This window comes from Myxocyprinus asiaticus, chromosome 9, assembly GCF_019703515.2.
Source record: "Myxocyprinus asiaticus isolate MX2 ecotype Aquarium Trade chromosome 9, UBuf_Myxa_2, whole genome shotgun sequence".
Classification (NCBI taxonomy): domain Eukaryota; kingdom Metazoa; phylum Chordata; class Actinopteri; order Cypriniformes; family Catostomidae; genus Myxocyprinus; species Myxocyprinus asiaticus.
Window position 1 is genome coordinate 28,126,650 of NC_059352.1, and position 18,722 is coordinate 28,145,371.

An 18,722-nucleotide genomic window follows, 5' to 3' on the forward strand; every position below is an offset into this window, starting at 1 on the left:
ATATTCAATCATTTGTGGATCTTCTTGTAGCCATTACCAGATTTATGAGGCTCTTTTGAACTGCCAGTTTTTTTTTTGTTTTCTTCGTGATGTTGGACGACAAAGAGATATTGCATGCATTACCTCATTTTTATACCCTCTGTGATGTACTGATTCAATATAGTTCCTTAAGACTTAGATAAACTTAAGTTGAATTTAATTCCTCGTTTAATTTTGGTAGATTCTATTTACAATAATCTTTAAGGGTGCCATTAATTGTGAAACCTTGATTTGGAGGACACTGATTTTTAATTAAATCAATAAATGATTTTGGTTGGTTCCATTGAAACGTTAAAAAAGTACAGTATTTCTCACATGTTGGTATTTTGAGTTTATCTCTATAACTATTGTTTATATTTTTTAAAGTATTGTTTGTGCATTGCCAGTCAGGGGTGCCAGTAATTTTGGAGCCCACTGTATATTTATATATTTTTTATATTTATAATTGTACATATTCTCAGCGAGTATTGACACTGACTACCACCCCTGGAGTCACGAGTTCGAATCCAGAGCATGCTGAGTGACTGAGGTCTCCTAAGCAACCAAACTGGCTCGGTTGCTAGGGAGGGTAAAGTCACATGGGGTAACCTCCTCGTGGTCGCTATAATGTGGTTCTCGCTCTCGGTGGGGCACGTGGTGAGTTGTGCGTTGATGCCGCAGAGAACAGCGTGAAGCCTCCACACGCGCTATGTCTCTGCAGTAAAGTGCTCAACAAGCCATGTGATACGATGCGTGGATTGACGGTCTCAGACGCAGAGTCAATTGAGATTCGTCCTCCGCCACCCAGACTGAGGCGAGTCACTACGCCACCATGAGGACTTAGAACACATTGGGAATTAGGCATTCCAAATTGGGGAGAAAAGGGGAGAGAAAACATATAAAAGAAAAGGAGGTGAGACAGTTTCTTGGGCTGGCTACTACCGAAGGTTTGTGCCTAGTTACTCTGACGTCACCAGCCCGCTGACTGATCTTACTAGAAAGGGGGCCCCCGATCCGGTTCAGTGGACCGAGTCGTGTCAACATGCTTCCCTTAAAATAAAATTTTTGCTTTGTGGGGGACCGATTTTACATGCTCCTAATTTCTCTCTCCCCTTTATTTTGCAGAAGGATGCATCTGACAGAGGGCTGTGGGCAGTGCTCTCGCAGGAGGTGGAGGGGGAGGAGCGACCGGTGCTGTACATTAGTCATAAGCGCTTGCTGAGAGAGACCAAGTACAGCACCGTGGAGAAGGAGAGTCTGGCGATTAAGTGGGCCGTCCTCACTCTCCTCTACTACCTGCTGGGGTGGGCCTTCACCCTCTGTTCAGATCATGCCCCACTCCAGTGGCTCCACCGCACGAAGTATACCAATGCGCGGATCACCCGTTGGTACCTGCTTAGCGAAGTCACGAAATACAGAGCCCTGAGTGTTGTCATTTTTAATGTCTATATATATTTTTTGATTGTTGTGATTTTTAATGGTTATATATTTGAGGTTTTGTACATTTATGGCAATTGTTTATATTATGTGACTAATCATATGTCATGTGCCAATCGTTAATTTGCATTGCTGTTTGTATTAAGTGATTACTTGGGTACTAATTGTTTGTATTCTGTGAAAAATTATGTTTGTGAATGAGGGTTACATGATGGTGTCATGCAGTTCTTGTCTGTATAAGAGGAGGGCGGACATGTTGATTGTTTTATACATTGAGGAAGGCCTAGTCGCTAAACCCCTGTGTCTCCTGTCTTTTTTCCGCCATATATATAAAATAAAGTGACAGAATAATAGTATATGTGTGTGGATCAACACCTCTCTACTAAAAAGCAGTAACTACACAAAATTTAGTTATGACAGACTTCGAGTCTCTTAGACCATGATCTGTCCTGTGACAGATGGATTTGGCTCAACTGTGTTCAGATTCATGTACATATCTAATCAGTGCATTACCATGTGTGTGCACAATACATTTGGCTGGACAAATCAAAAAACTTTTAAGACATTTTTCTCAGTTTCAGTATTGGCGCACTTAGGCCGCAAGCAAGAGCAGTGTGTGAGCAGAGCACATTTTTTTCGCCACCCATGTTAACAGGTTAGATAATTTACATTGAACTTTAAAGCAGTGCATAACAACTTTTTTGACACAAAAAAGTAGAAGTTGCACAGAATAAGCATATTTGTATTTGAGCTGCCCTATAAAGCCCTAGCAAGTCTGCTGCTGTAGTTATGCTGCAGTTGCGCTGTAGCTTTGCATACGTGCTGCTCATGCTTGTGATTTGAAACAGGCATTACTGCCTTTTGCCTTTGTAGGGCAGTATAATGGGCCGGTCGTTTGTGCATGCGAAAGTCTAGCTTCTGATTTTAATAAATAATAAATCCCAAATAGCAAATAATATTATATTCAAAATGTTAAAATATACTGTTGACTCACTGTCCTGCAACAATAAAAACATGCAGCTTTGAAATATGTCTTCTTTGTTTTGAGCCAAGAGGTCAATGTGTGAATTTTTTAACCTTTTATTTCTCACACATGTTCTCGTAATACAAATTCACAGGTTTGACTTCACCAAACTGTGCACAACATCTTACCCAATTTTTTTGATAGTGCTAATTCTAAGCACAATTTTCGTGCCAGCACAAACCACAAGTGGGCATGGGTGGGAGTGTTTGCGCTATCTGTGGGTGTATGCGTGCAAACTGTGGGTGTTTTGTATGTTAATAAATTGCCACAAATTTTCCTGAAAAATAGGTCATTGCGCTAAATTGTTTGAGAAGCACGTCTTATCTCAGCAAGTCTAAAATCAGTTCCTTTATTTGCAGTTCGGAGATTTCACCAGCAGGTGGTAATTAGGTCCATGCCCATACTTTAAAAATATAGTGGAACATCAAATTATGTCCCTAATAATCACTGTTGTAGCCGTTTTAAAAATCAAAGATTTATGAGATTTGTATTAAACTTCCTAGAAGTCATGGTTTATTTTTTAATTATTATTATTATTATTATTAGGCTATATTTACAGTTGTATTTATCTAAAAATGACACTGCAAAAGGAAGTTTGATTGGGTTTGGATCCTTTTTTACTATCAATCTTCACTTTCACATTCTTCTTTTATTTTTGGCGATTCACATTCTTCTTGCATACTGCCACCTACTGGGCAGGGAGGAGAATTTATAGTAAAAAAAAGACTTAAATGTTAATCGGTTTCTCACCCACACCGATCATTTCGCTTTTGAAAATATAGATTTAACCACTTGAGTCTTATGGATTACTTTTATGCTGCCTTTATGTGCATTTTGGAGCTTCAAAATGTTGATACCCATTCATTTGCACTGTGAGGACCTACAGAGCGGAGATATTCTTCTAAAAATCTTTGTTTATGCTCAGCAGAAGAAAGTAATTCATGCACATCTGGGATTGCATGAGGGTGAGTAAATGATGAGAAAATGTTCATTTTTACAAAATGATGGTCTAAATTATTTTCGGTGGTAGCCAACAGCACACCACAAATGCTGTTGATAGAACTTAAGTTGTATTTAACCTGGAATATTAACTAAACAAGCTGCAGTTTTAAAGTTTTTAAAGTGATCTTGAAGCACTGTTACAATAACTATTTAATAAAATGACATCTTTATCATGGAAATGTTACTAAAATGAGACAATAAAGAAAGAAGCTTTTGTAAATGCTTTTGTACTTGACTGAATAGTTGACACTTTCAGAGAAAGATGAAAAGCTTGATCATTCCAACAGGTTGCCTGAACAACTAGCACAGTCTGATCCAGTCAGACAAAGCTGACACTAACATAAATAAACACACACAGTTTAGCCCACACAACACACACAGTGTGCTGTTCACAATTCTGCCTTATAGAGAGAGAGAGAGAGAACAGACAGCACAGTTCCGCGTCAGATCTGATCTCTTCCACCTCGGCACTTAGTCATCCTGAATCACGCTTTCAACTGCACCTCAGATGAAAAAATCAGAACGAACGCAGAGCCTCTCACACCCACACACTGAGCCCGCTCTTTCCGGCTCTTTCCACTGATGGAAGGAGGTGGTGAGGTAAAACTCACTTGTTTGACGTTGTAGCCTGTCTTAGCACTGGTCTCGATAAACATCACGCTCAGCTCTTTGGCTCGCTGCTCGCCTTCCTCAATCGTGATTTGCCTGTGAAAAGAAAAAGATTCATCTTTTATTCCAAAGATTATTTATAAAACACTACTGAACAATGATTACACCCTTAAAAAAACCCCAATGAGAACTGATAAATTAAAGCTGTTATCATAGTCTTTTACTCTGATCCTAATGCTGCACTAATCAAAAATAGTCTCCCTATTTGTAACATACTTATTTCTTTAGGAGCTCACTGGTTAGAAGGTTTAGGTGCTAACACAATTGTATTTTGATTAAAACACAGGAGCAAAAATTCCCTTTTTGACTTTTATTGATGTTGGCTTGTTGTTACTTTTCTATAAATCACAAATGATAAACACTACAATGGAATATAAGGTACAAAATTTAAGTACACTTAAATATTTAAAGAAGCATAGCAAACTTACATTATTATTCATGTAACAAACGTCAACTTTTCCTTCTTGTATACCTGCCTAACTATGAGGTAGTGATGTACTTCTACCAAATGACTATGGTGTGGACAGGGTTAGGGAGTAACGGAATACATATAACGGGATTACGTATTTAAAATACAAATATTAGTAACTGTATTCCACTACAGTTACAATTTAAATTGTTGGTAATCAGAATACAGTTACTTTAAAAATATATTTAGATTACTGAAGAGATTACTTGGCATTTTATAGTCATTTGTTTCATTTAATATTTAGTCAATTCAGTTGGAAAAAAATCATATGTTTTAATGATGCGATCTGAGGAGCATTTGAACAGTGGTGAAACACTATTTTAGTTTTTTTTATTTGTCCTTATGATGTATTACATTCATACGAGCCAACAGAGGGCGCTCTAACATGTCAGTGAAGAACTTTACCTTTGGGAGCTTAATAAAGAGAGATGTCGGCTGTGTCTCGTTTGGAAGGCTGCGTGCTAGGTAGGACGCGTCCTTTGAAGGCTGCAGTATACCGAGTGTCCTCCTTTAAACAAGCCTCGTTTAAACAAGACGGCCTTCGTAGGACAAATGGAAACGGAACGTAACATGGTTGCTATGACAGCACGCCACTTTTTAACAAGCGGGAGCGCTTTGAGTGAGAAGGGAACAAAGTCCCTCTGGAAGGGAATGTATGAGGTACATTTTAGGAGAGTTATAAAGATGTAAAGAGAAAAGAAAATAGATTTTACAGGTGTACTTTTAGTCTAATACTTTTTTTTAATTATATAATAATATAATTATACATATTGTATACTCTGCACCCATCTACTGAGGTACTTCAACTTGGGAATTAACATTCCTTGCGTTTGAACATCATATTTACGGGCAAATTGGCGTCATTTTTTTTTAGACATTTCCGTTGAAGCAAAGTATTGTGGGTTATGAGTGCCCATGAAGGATACACCTCATGCATCCTCCGAATTCCCGTGAAAGAATGTTGCATTCGAAGGCTGCATTTGAAGTGTCCTACTCGCTTTTATGAAACGAGACGTATGTCTCAATGACGTATGCAGCCGACAAATGCGATCTATGGAAGACGCATCCTTCCAAACGATACACAGCCGTAGTGTACACTCTTTGGGTTTCAAAGTTTAGAAACAGTTAACCTTGTGTAAATCTAAAATACATGCTATATTTCTTTATTTAATTTTTTAAGACATTTGATATTAGGGCAAAGATGTACTGCAAAAATCTTCCTCTTTAGTAAGAATTTTTGTAGTGTTTTGCTGTAAAAATATCTAATACATCCTAATACTAATACATAATAAATTTACTGGAGAAGCAACACTGCATAAGATACAAGGCTTTTTCAATGAATATATTTTTAATATGAGTGTATTTTGTTTTACTGTAGCTAAAGACAGATTTTCAGATCCTCAAAAAACAAGTGAAAAAAATCTGCCAGTGCTAAAGAAGTAATCCAGAGTATTCAGATTACGTTATTTATGATTAATAATCTAATGAAATATGTTACAAATGACATTTTACAGTATGTATTCTGTAGTGGAATACATTTTAAAAGTAACCCTCCCAACCCTGGGTGTGGAGCAGGTAAAACAGGCAATTAAATGATTGACTCAATCCAATACCACACCCCCATTAAGTAATGAGAATAAAAGAAATAAAGAAATGCGGAAAATCTGCGTGCAGATTTTCTACACTGAAAAGATCCGCTTAGACCAGCATAGCGATGGTATACACGGGTTGCTGAAGCTGGTTGGCAAGCATGGTCTTTCTGGTAAAGCTGGTTGACCAAGAGAGTCTTGTTGGTTAATCTATGTAATAAGCCTGGTGAGCACACCAGCACACCAGCACACCAGCACACCAGCACACCAGCACACCAGCATCTAAAACACAACAAATGCACTTTTAAAAATGTTTTGTCAGGTAGCCTAAAATATGCTTCATGTGGTAACATGTAAATTAACTTGTTTTATTTAAGTCAAAAATATTATTTAATCTGACTAAATAAACCTAAAATATTTTGTTACCCACCAATGGCAAATAAGTTGTAAAATTGGCTATAACTTTACACAGAAAAGGTTAGCGCGTGATTTTATCACACTAAAATCAGGCTAACATGCATATTGTTTATGTCTTGTGGCTATAATGTTGAAACAGTGAGTATTTTAGCGTTTACGGATCACCCCATTTACGTCCATTGTACTGTAATTGCCTCACTGTAACCCAGATCTATGCTTTATTCAAAGAAAAGGAGGGGCAAGTCAAAGTTAAGTTTTGTGTTAATCAATATTATGCCACAAATGCTGTCGATTGAGCTTAACTTGTATTGAACCCGGAATATTAATTTAACTGGTTTGATTCAAACCAAAGTATTATTTAACATCAATGAATCAGCCTCAATACATTATGTTACACCAACAAAACAACTTTTAAGGATTAGATCAGGTAGAAATAGCTCCTTAAGGGAACAAATGTAGTTTACCACTTTTTACGTTGCAGCGTAACTGGTCTTTTCAACAGGGCTTCCATGAAAACAAAGAATAATGGCCAAGAAATTGAGGCCATACTAACCAAGACTACATATTTGAACAAATAATCATTCTGCCAGTATCAAAATAGCAACCAGTTTCACATAACTACCCAGCCTTGATAGTAGCCAAACATGATGTATGAAAACAGCAATAATAATAAAAAATAAATTTTGTTGATAAAATGTTTTGTGGGTCCCATATTATGGGTGAAGTATTATCATCAGACAGCACAGGCTCTGAGACAACAGCATCAGTCACTGACTCTCTCCCATCATCTCTTTAAACTAATTAATTGATGTTGAAACTGATTAATTGCACAAAAGGAAAGGCCCATTTGCATGGCACATTTGTGACATTAATCCAAGTTTGTGCCTATGGAGCTTGTTTATGTGAGTGTGACAGAGTTTGTGAGGTGGCTGGGAGACAAAGATTTCAAAGAAATTAGTAGACCGAAGAGCAAAAGAGATGAGAGGAGACTAGCTGTATCTCAAAAGCAGTGAGAAGGGAATAAGACGTGCTGAATTTAAAGCACTGAGTTCTGTCTGCTGGGACTGCCATGATGTAGCCATCCAAACTCTTTTGTTCTCTCCACAGACAAGAGCTTGGAGGCACTACATGAGTTTATTCAACTCCCGAATCACATTCATGGCCCACTGCAACTCAGTGTGCATGACTTATTCTCAGAACCTGGTGCCATTTGTGTCACCAAATACTTAACAATTCTATTGATATAATTACCATGATACTGAACTAAGTCACATGTTTGATGGATTTAACGCTGTACAGTATATGGTAAAATGCAAAGAAAAAACATCAACCTCTTCAACTCTGGGGAATTTTTGGGCTGCTGCTTATAATTTTTCACACTCAAATTTAAAAGCTCACCATTTACACATACTGTTGACTAATTGCCAAAAATCTCATTTAGACTTTAGAAGCTCAATCTCGGTGTCATCTGAGATCCTCCCTTTTGGGATGATGTATAAAACTGTATCATCAATAGTCGATAACATATATTCCCCATGATTTGTTTAGCATGCTTTTCCTGCTGGACCGCATATTTTGTTCTGGACATCTAAGATATAACACTGGATTATTCAGCCAAGCAAGCTCACAGACAAGTAAAAATGGCAATTTTTTTTTTTTTTAACTGTCTAAAGAAAAATCAGATATAGATTTTTTTTAGCTACTTGGGGCTTACAGCAGCAGTGATCACCAAATAAAAGAGACGTTTGTATTTAATGTTTTAAAAATATAATATTTCACTTTGTGATTCTTTTAAACTGTGATATTAGAGCAACAAAATAAACTGTACAGTCACACTCCTGAGAATGAGAGCTTTTATTTGATATATGATTTGTCTATTTAATTGCTATGTGAAAGACTTTATATTCATATTTATATTTCTATCACATGACCTCTAGGTGGCGCTGATTTGCAACGCGAATATTTTAAGGCCTTTTTTTTATTTTGTGTAACATAAATGCAGAAGTGATGGCTATCAACGAAAAGCTCATAGCTTTTAAAGCTTCTAAGCTTTAAAACGATACCCTATATACTTATGCATTCGTAGACTTGAACATTGTAAACTTTAACTTTTTTTGCGACATAGCGCCCCCTTTTGGACCTGTCGGCATGTCCGCAGAGTTGAAAAGGATTTTAATTTCAAAATGTTTGTTTTTCATTACAATATCAGCCAATTTGCATGTCCAATCTTCATCCTCATAAAGTTTTAATGAGTTAAAAATTAAGCTCTACCTAAAGTGCTTTAATTGAAATTAAAATAATATGTTTTTATTGTATTAGTGTTTAGTTTCTTCTAAAATGCTTCATGTCTTTGTGCTTGTTAATGTGTGATTTATTACAATAGTGACAGACTACTACCAGAATTTACTTAACTTTTTAGATTACAGGTAAATTTAAACAAACTTCAAACTAAATATGACGGGGTTAAAAAGTGGAGCATTTTGGGTTAGTGAGGAGAAAATAATTATTAATACTATGAAAAGCTTTAACCACATATTTAGGATTGGGGAAATAGTTTAAGAATTAAATAACTTAATTCATTTAGTTTACTCAAGAACCTTGAAACCCTTAGGCATGTTAAAGGATGACAGCAGAAAATGTATTAAGTAACAGACACCATTATTCATAAAATCTAAAAGGCAAGTGAAACCAAAACAAATGTAACCATCCCACACACTCTAGAACCCCAAACCTGACCCTGGAGTACATCTCTGGCTAACAAATTTGCTTTTGAAGTCCCACAGTAGACACAAGCTAAATATTTGAAATTCATGTCACAAAAAGAAAGAGGGGATTAAGAAGAGGGCCGAGGACATGTAGTACAAGATGAACTGCTGATGGCGCACAATGTCTGCCGAAATTTCCTACCTTTTTTTTACGACAAGGAAACCTTCTCTGTTGCATCTAATGGTCATAAATGTTTTATCCAGCGCTATCTTAAGCTCACAGATACAGCACACATAAATTTAACATGCAGTGTCATTGAGTCCATATCTGCCATGATTACATTTACAACAGTTATTTTCAATCCTCTAAACTGATTGGACAAGTGGCTTTGCAAGTGTGATGATATTTAGTATAACAGCAATGTTATGCTCCACATTATTATAAATCAAATTTCATTCAGTGTTTGTGGTGATCCAGACAGACTGCCATTCTGTGCATTGCTTGTGACATGCAATATCCTGCTTAGGCTTTGTTTGGAACTATTATCGTTATTAGTGGAGCAAAAACAGACCAAAAAAACAAAACAAAACAAAAACAAAACTGGCCATGTTGTGTCAAAAAGTTATTCTACATTAACTTGTAGTTTATGGGTCAATGATGAGATACTAATTTTTTGTCTGCATCTATTAAGTTATTCATGAATAGATTAAAATGCATTTCACACCAGACAATTACTTGAAAACACCACTACTATGATAAACATGCTGTCCATTTTTAAGTTAAGTCATTCTGCTATATCTTTCTTCTAGAGCTTAAAGTAAAAAATGTCTAAGTGATGTAACTGTCCGGAGACAGTAAAAAACACATTAAGAATAAATAAATAAATGAAAGTCCCATTAAAAGTGGGAAAAGCATAATCTTTTATTTTTATTACTGTTTTAAAATACTGTTCATATTTAAAAAAACTTTTGTCCATCAAATCAAAATCAGTGTGGTGTAACCACAGTTATTATTAGTACTCTGTAAAGCTTTAACCACATATTTAGGATTGGGGAAATAGTTTAAGAATTGGCCATTAAAAACCCAAATTAATTTTTATGAAGAGGCAAATTTTGTTCAGGTCAAACTGAGCAACCCTGATATTAATGACTCAAATAAATGATACTTGTAAAAAAAATAAAAAATACTTTGAAAAATATGTTTTAAAACTTTTTTGAAAATAGTAATTAAGTTGTGTACACTCACATGTATCCAAGGGGCAAGGAAAGTATTTTTATTTTATTTATTTTTTTTAGAAAATGCTATAAATGTTCTTCAAATTTGCAGCATTCAGTACACTGATATACATCACTCTTACTCGTCAGATATTGCTTAAAGGAAAAGCAATATGAAAAAAATAGTCATCATAATGTTGTACCAAAGCCGTGATGTTGTTCTGAAAGGTGATGTTTTAATGAACTTCACCGCCCCACCAAAACCTATTGTATGCCTTCAGACAACTTGGTATATGACTTCTTTAGGGTCCTTTTTTAAGATTTAAAATAAGGCAATATCCACTGCCATTTTATAGAAAAGTCAGGCTGCAAAATATACTACAACGTCTCCTTTTGTGTTCTACAGAAGAAACGAGTTTGGAATGACATGAGGGTGATGAAATAATGACAGATTTTCCATTTTTGGGTGAACTACTATTCACTTTTTTCAATAACTGATTCAATAACACACTGCTATGAATGATAATAGTTTTAGATGGGATGCACCGATCCGATACCTGGATCGGTATCGGTTACGATACTGAAGCTTTTAGATGGATCGGGTATCGGTCCGACGAGCCAGATCCAAATCAGTTACTGTGTGTTAGTCATGTTCGTTACCGTCAAGCTCCAAAAATGACATAAAAGAACCATAAAAACAGCATTAAAGCAGTTCATATGACTCGTGCATTTTATTCAAAGCCACTTGAAGACGTACGATAGCTCTGTGAATCACAAAAGGCTGTGTTTAATAAGTAAATATATAGTATGCGCAGTGCCAGCGCGTTAGTTAATGGTGCTGCTCTTTTGACACAAACTCACGCACAGGCTGGTGATGCACTCGCGGCTATTTTTAGCCTTCACAGCAGTGCGCAATATTTGAGTACTACTCAAGAACAGCATCTCAGATGTAGATGCTCTATAGTTCGGTTCACTTATAATATGGATTTAGAACGGCACCGGAGGTGCATTTTACCAGAATTTCAATAAGAAGCGAATTAAACTACTGTGAACTTGCCTACAAACAGATACATACAGGACTTCCTGTAGAGTTTAGAATGTCAAAATAAAAGCCTGAGGGTTTAAAAAGTGCACGATTTAAATATATTACTGTTGTATTTAAAATTAAAAGTCAATAACAATAATAATATTAATAACAATGTATTATTATTATTATTATTATTATTATTATTGTCATTATTAGTATTTGTTTACAATTTATAACAATATTTAAGTTGAATGGGTTCCAAAAAATAACTGTGTGAATGAAAAGTGGACTGATGTCTGACAACTAAATTGAACAAAAAAGAGATCTGAATCTTTTAAAGTCCAGATGCAAGTTGAAAAATGTTTTGGGGAAAAATAAATAAATAAATAAAACACTGGTTTCTTTTCTACTGAAGACCTGAAGACTGGAATTACTATTAATTTTGCTGCTACATTATCCAGTATACTAGTTAATAATAAAGTATTTCTTAATAAGCTATATATTTATATTGAAATAATGTGTAGTTTTGTGTTTCTTTACATATTAAAGAGTACACCCAATTAGTTCCACACAATAATGTAAAGATATTCTAAACTGATTACGCAAACAAAAACAACACTGGTATCGGCTTGGGATCGGTATCGGCCGATACTAAGATTTCCGATATCGGAATCGGAAGAGAAAAAGTGGCATCCCTAGTTTTAAAATCTTAGATTTACTGCTTACTGTACACATGGTTCACCTTAACCTTGGAATAGTTCATTTATTATCCTTTCTTTACACCTACTTCAGCCTTTCTATACATATACTTTTCTGAACACGTTTACATCTTTCAAGTCCATAATAAAAAGATTGCATTTAACATTTTAGATTGATGTACTAGGTTGTGTTGAATGCCTCTCTTTCTGTTTGGTACTGGCCCAAGTGTATACAATCTCAGCTAAAATCAAGTAGGGTCTCTGGAAGAGTGCAGCACCATCTGTTCCTCTGAAAGAACAAACTTAATTTGGACAGAAACACATGCATTACACCCACATACATCTTTCAGATCTAATAGACCAATAATCTTTTGATATTATACGATATACATATTTATTGGCAAAGATTTGTTTTATACACAAATATAGACAATAATGCAACACACATTTAGGATTTGGGGGTGCAACATGTAATAACTACTGAAAAACCAATATTGGTGGACCAATATTGGTGTCCTCTTCGTTGACTATGGTGGTTACGGCCCTGTATATATACACTAACAATAACTCTTTCATGTCACATTTAGCAACAAATGTTCTTACAGTTTGTTCACTCTTGACTTAACACTGGGTGCCATGGCAACATCCTGACCCAATGTTTTAAATATAACCCGTGCACACAGACTCTCGCTACTCTGTGACAGAGGATTCGCTATCAGTTGTATCATTGACAGTTTGGTCGTACTATCAGCGTTACCAATCCAATGGAAGTCAAAATGGAAGCAGTTGGCGAAGAGAGGGGCGTGGCTATAAATTACTACTGCCGCCGTGTGATGAGGTGCACATGAAGTAAATAGCACATAACAGCAATAGTAACCACTACTATGAAGGCAGTAGCATGTAGAGGTCTACCAATAGTGGATTTTGCAATACCGATTACTAAGATGGTGGAAAAAGCGATAACCGATTAATCGGCTGATAGTTTTTAAAATCGATTTATAGAATGTTAAAACCTTTCTTAGTTTTCCCTTACTATAATGGGCAAAGACATAGTGACAAAAAGAATCCAAAATGAATAAAATCCCAGATGCAGTTTACTGTGCAACCAAAATCCCAATAATAATAATTTTATTTTAGCGATTAAGCACAAAGTGCTTCACAAAACATAAAATCAAAAACACAGATAGTAAAACCCAAAATATTCACACAGTACTAAAAGCAACACACACAGTAAAACACTGTCTATAGTGTCTATATTGTCTATACAAATTAGTTTTTAACAAGACTTAAAAACAGTCACAGATTCAGCAGACCTAATATCCCAGGGCAGGCTTTTCCATAATCATGGGGCCTTCACTACAAATGCTCCATCACCTTTTGTTTTGCATCTGGATCTTGGAACAGCCAACAGTTCATGACAAGATTTAAGCGGTCTAATTGTTTCATAAGGTCTTAAAAGTTCTGCTAAATATTCAGGCGCCAACCCATGTAATGCCTTATATGTAATTAATAAAATCTATAACCATAAAAAAAAATGAAGATTTGGAGCATAACAAGCCCGAAATAAACACTTATTTTGGGACTCTAATTTTGAAATGACGGAGACTTGGCTCTGTTACAACGCTCTATATGTAAGTATTTAACACATTAAGTTTTTAAAGCCTATATTCTGTATACTGTATAATCATAAGATTAAGGATATGTAATATATTTTGGAGACACATTAGCTGCTTTTCCACTATCGGGCCAGTGTGAACCAGGGCTATTAACTGGCCAGCCGGGGCCAATAGCCTCGGACCTCGAGCAGCAAGACCAAAATTGATCCGCGTTCCCACCATTGGGCCAATTACTCTGAAGCATTGCCCAAAAACCTGAGACTGTAGCACAACGACATAGTTGATCTAATACTCGGCATAGTGGATTTTGGTGACGTAGTGGATGTTTTGGTTTTTATGCATTACACTGAGTACATTATTAGTTTTAAAGTATTACACTGAAACATTTGTTTAATATTACCATGGATTTTGAAAAATTACTTCCCACGTTTTTCCTCTTCACCCATCGAAAAAAAATAAAAATAAATTAAGCAATATACTCCTCACTATAATGTGCTCCTCATTTTAACATCTCCACCACTGTATATAAATGCCATGGGGTTGTCACGTTTAAATGTGTTTTTGTTCATGTTTTGTGTTCATGCCTTTTATTTTGGAAGTTTAGTTCCTGGTTTATAGTCATGTCTTGAGATTTACTGTTCCCTCATGTGATCCAGTCATATGTTTCCACTGTTGATGTTTCTTGTTTTCATTGGTTCATTGTTTGATTATCTCGTTATCAGTCTTGTCGTGTCAGTGGTTAATGATTTAGTATCTAGTTATCTTGTTACTAGTTTAGTCTTGTTATTGGTTGTCATTTTCATGTGCTTACCATGTCCATGTATTTAAGCCCTCATGTTTGCCATTGTCCTTTGTCGAGTATTGTTTTGTGTAATGTAGTCAAGTCAAGCCAAGCCAAGCCAAGCCAAGCCATTTATGTTTGTTATGTTTTGGATTCACGTTTTTGGTTATCACTTATGTAAATACATTGCACTTGGGTTCTTCACATCATCATCTTCGTCTGCCTGCTGACGTTACAGGGGTGAATTAATTGTATATTAACATGAAATGGTCAAACATAATTGGAAATATGCAAAAGTGAAATTAAAGTGAATCTGGAGCGCTTCAAAAATTACGAGCTCAGCACATGGGACCGAATGGAGCACATCTGTTACTCTAAGCACGAGATGTAGTTATGGAGCACAGAACCACTCTGAAAACACTGTAATAATGCTTAGACAATACAGACAGGACAGAGCAGCGGGCATAGACTTTGAAGCGAACAGCTTGATTGTACATACCGCTTTGTCCATTGGCCATTTTAACGGATTTATTTATTTTTTTTCCAAACCTGTACCGTTGTGCGCTGGATGCACAACCTGGTAAATTCGGCAAAACTCCACCTTTGAAATTGAAAGGTTGCCCTAGTTTGGCCAAAGGACATTGCCCATTGGCTTAGAGAAAGACCAGAGGAGGCACAATGAATCCCCAGAAGTGACAGTGGGAACGCAACTGGCCCTGGCACGCACTAGCACGCCCTAATTTGGCCCGATATTGTAATCGCGGCTAATGTATATGCTGACAGGGCACATTTCCATATAGTCGCATTTTTCTTTTCATGCCCTCACTTCAATTTAGAACACTTGATTCATTTAATCAAAATAACCAAATTTGCATTGAAGTGAGGATAAAAATATGGATGAATTTTGTCAGCCAGTGATAGTTTTTATTTCACCTCTAGAGGTCACTGTTATACTGTAGAATTGTTCTAACTGTAGACTCCTCCAGTGCCGGCCACAGAGGAACACGGAAAAAACTATTGGCATAGATTTTTTGCCAATAATGCAACTATCGGCACCAATTAATCGGTAAAACTGATATGTCGGTCTACCTCTAGTAGCATACCTTTCTTCGAGAGACAACCCTGCTGAAAAAAGCAATTTGAATTCCCATGGTGGTTCAGGCTGGTTCTACTGCACAGTATAGTTTCCTGAAGGAATCACATACATTTTATTTTCTTTGTTGCTCGCCAATGTGTTAAAAATTACAATAAACCTGACTCTGAGTCTTGTCAAACACCATGAACTAGCCTTAACCCACAGCTTTATGAGGCTCCATTGACCCTCCATGGTGTTATGTAAATCGATCAATCTTGTTGATGACAGTGCCAGTCACAGCACTTTTCCTGCTTTCAGCCAGATTAATTAGTTACAAGGCTGGAAATTACAAATACAGAAGAGGAAGAGAGGGGGTTGAGATGAAGGGGTTGATGTACTGTTTATGCTAACAAGGCTGTTCTTTATGATCCCAGAAAATGGCTCCGTTGTTTGGTGCCTCGCCAATGGGCTGTGCAGTGTATCAGTCTGTGTTAGAGAGCGAGGAGAGACTGTGATTGGACTGGACAATTGGTGGACCGAAAAGACAAAATGGCACACTGACATTTCACAAAAAGTTCCTAAGTATAGAGGGAAATGTCACCTTTGAACCACACTAATCTAATTCTTGATAGACACTGACATACCACACAGACCATAATAAAGTGAATTTATGGTGGTGTATGGAGACCATTTTGAGATAACGAGAGGTGACGGGTCTCTCTCTATCTCTCTCTCTCTCTCTCTCTCTCTCTCTCAGCAGTGGGGTGTCATGTTAGCACAGACCTAATCAGCTTCATTATCAGCCTGCTACTCTCACTGCAGCCACCTCCACCTGCCACATTCCATCACAGTCGTCGTGGAAACAAACCCTGCACAGCACTCATACTTAATCACGTGCGTACAGTATAGATCGCCATGGTGACTCATTAACCTTTTCATGAGTAGGGTCTTAATTTCCCTGCAGTGCCCCCTGGAGTGAGGTATTTTTGCAGGTGACACTGCACAGCTGGTAGAGGGGGGTTGGAGTGTAGAGTAGTATTTTTTTGTTATTATTTTTGATTTCTTGTCATAAAAAATAAAACTAAATACTCTATATAATATAGTAAACATGTTATGTCTGCTATACTGTATTTGTTTAATTTATTTAGCTTTTATAGCTATAAAAAGACAAATAAACAAATAATATTAGCAGTCTGGTTTGCCTATGCACTCAGAGATTGTGTGTGTGTGTGTGTGTGTGTGTGTGTGTGTGTGTGTGTGGACAAGCACTAATGTAAACAGACTTGGCTGCGTGCATCGGATAATCACGCTCGATCAGCATGTTTTCACTGTGAGTATACAGGTTTTAAAATGTTATCGTGGTGCTTTTGTGATAGTTTGGCTGTCTGTTTCAGAAAACAAACATATTTTATGCCTGAAAAGACTGTTTGAGTTGTTGTTTGTGTGAATGAAAACCGCATCTGCACCTAATAAGTAGACATGGCCACGTGTATGGGAAGATCACGTTTAGATATGATGGCTGTGCATATATATAAGCTGTAAACTTTTTATCGTGGTACTTTGGTGATGAGTTGGATGTATGTATATAAAATAAACTTATTTAAAAGACTGTATGAGTATCTGTTTGAGTTAATATAAATTACAGACCCTTGACCAGCACAGCCTGTGTCTGCGCAAAAGCCGATTTGAATCTGGCAGCTTGTAATGTAACTGGCTGTTGCAGAAACACATATGTGTGGCTGTACTCTGCGGGGCCCAGTTATTAACTGTCACACGTGTGACGGTACATATGAAAGGGTTAAAAACAAAACAAAGAGCCATGTATACTGTCTGACCCAATGAACAGAAATATATCATTAAACCAGGGTTTTGTTAGCCGGTACATACCGTTAAAGCGTCCCAACGTCCGATAAATAAAAAAATTGCCGGACACAATGTCCAGTGAAAATATTAATATGAAGCAGGCATACGTTAGATAGAGTATGTTCAAATTATGCAATTGCACACATAAATAAGGTCCCTGGCTGGGTCTCTGGAGGTTTAACTTTCCTGACAGCTTGTAAAGTCCTGATCTGTGACTACAATGAGTTGTATCCCGAGTGCGCCACAATGGCCAAAGTAGCCTGCGTCATTCCCGTCTCTATGGTGCCCACAGAGAGAGGCTTCTCACTGAAGAATTGCATTAAAACAGCCTTGCGTAGCCGCCTTCAGGAGGAGGTCACCAGGCAGATGTTCATTTCACTTTGGCAGCAGAGCGCTTCTGTGCCATGAAAAATATGAGAAAATAGTCATAAAAATAAAGATAAATAAATTAGCCAAGGCGAGAAATAATATGATTTTTTATTTTATTTGAATATTTCTTTGTAAACTAAAAGATAGTGGCAAACTACAATTTAATGTTTTGCTGTGCCCTGTTTTTGCTTTGAATGTTTGTTGTATTTATACATAAAATGCAGCTCAAAGTGCTTTGCACTTGGAAGTATAAAAAACATAGAATTCAACATTTCAGACAAAGTAAAACAAGTCATGGCAATTAAAATGAAAGATATAATACACTGCCTGGCAAACAAATTTTTTTTGTTTTTTTTTAAATCGCTTTTTGGATTTAAATAAGCAGATACTTAAGAGTCTATGATTGGATCATTATTGCAGTGATTAATATGTTTCAGCTGGCAACAATTCTTTTAACCCTAACTGATGCAGTGTGTAGCTTCTCATTTTTAAACAACCATGTCGGAAGAAGTATTCCGTGGTTGTGGAAAAGATATTACTGTGTTTCAGAAGGGGCAATATATTGCCCTACATCAAGCAAAGAAAACAACTAAGGAGATTGGTGAAATCACTGGAATTGGATTAAGAACTGTCCAACACATTATGAAAAACTGGAAGGATAGTAATAAACCCTCAGCTTCATGGAAGGATGTGGCCGGAAAAAAAACCTTGAATGATCGTGATCGGAGATCACTAAAATGCTTGAAGT

At 36.6% G+C, this 18,722-nt stretch overlaps 1 protein-coding gene across 1 annotated transcript in view; it reads right to left on the bottom strand.

Annotated features, from left to right (window-relative positions):
- LOC127445733 (ras-related protein Rab-6B-like) overlaps nucleotides 1-18,722 on the bottom strand; it is a 149,146-nt gene that overhangs the window by 25,301 nt on the left and 105,123 nt on the right. Inside the window, exon 6 of the mRNA XM_051705992.1 lies at nucleotides 4,093-4,186. Within this exon, the coding sequence (XP_051561952.1) occupies nucleotides 4,093-4,186 (94 nt within the window). The remainder of the gene's footprint in view (nucleotides 1-4,092; nucleotides 4,187-18,722) is intronic.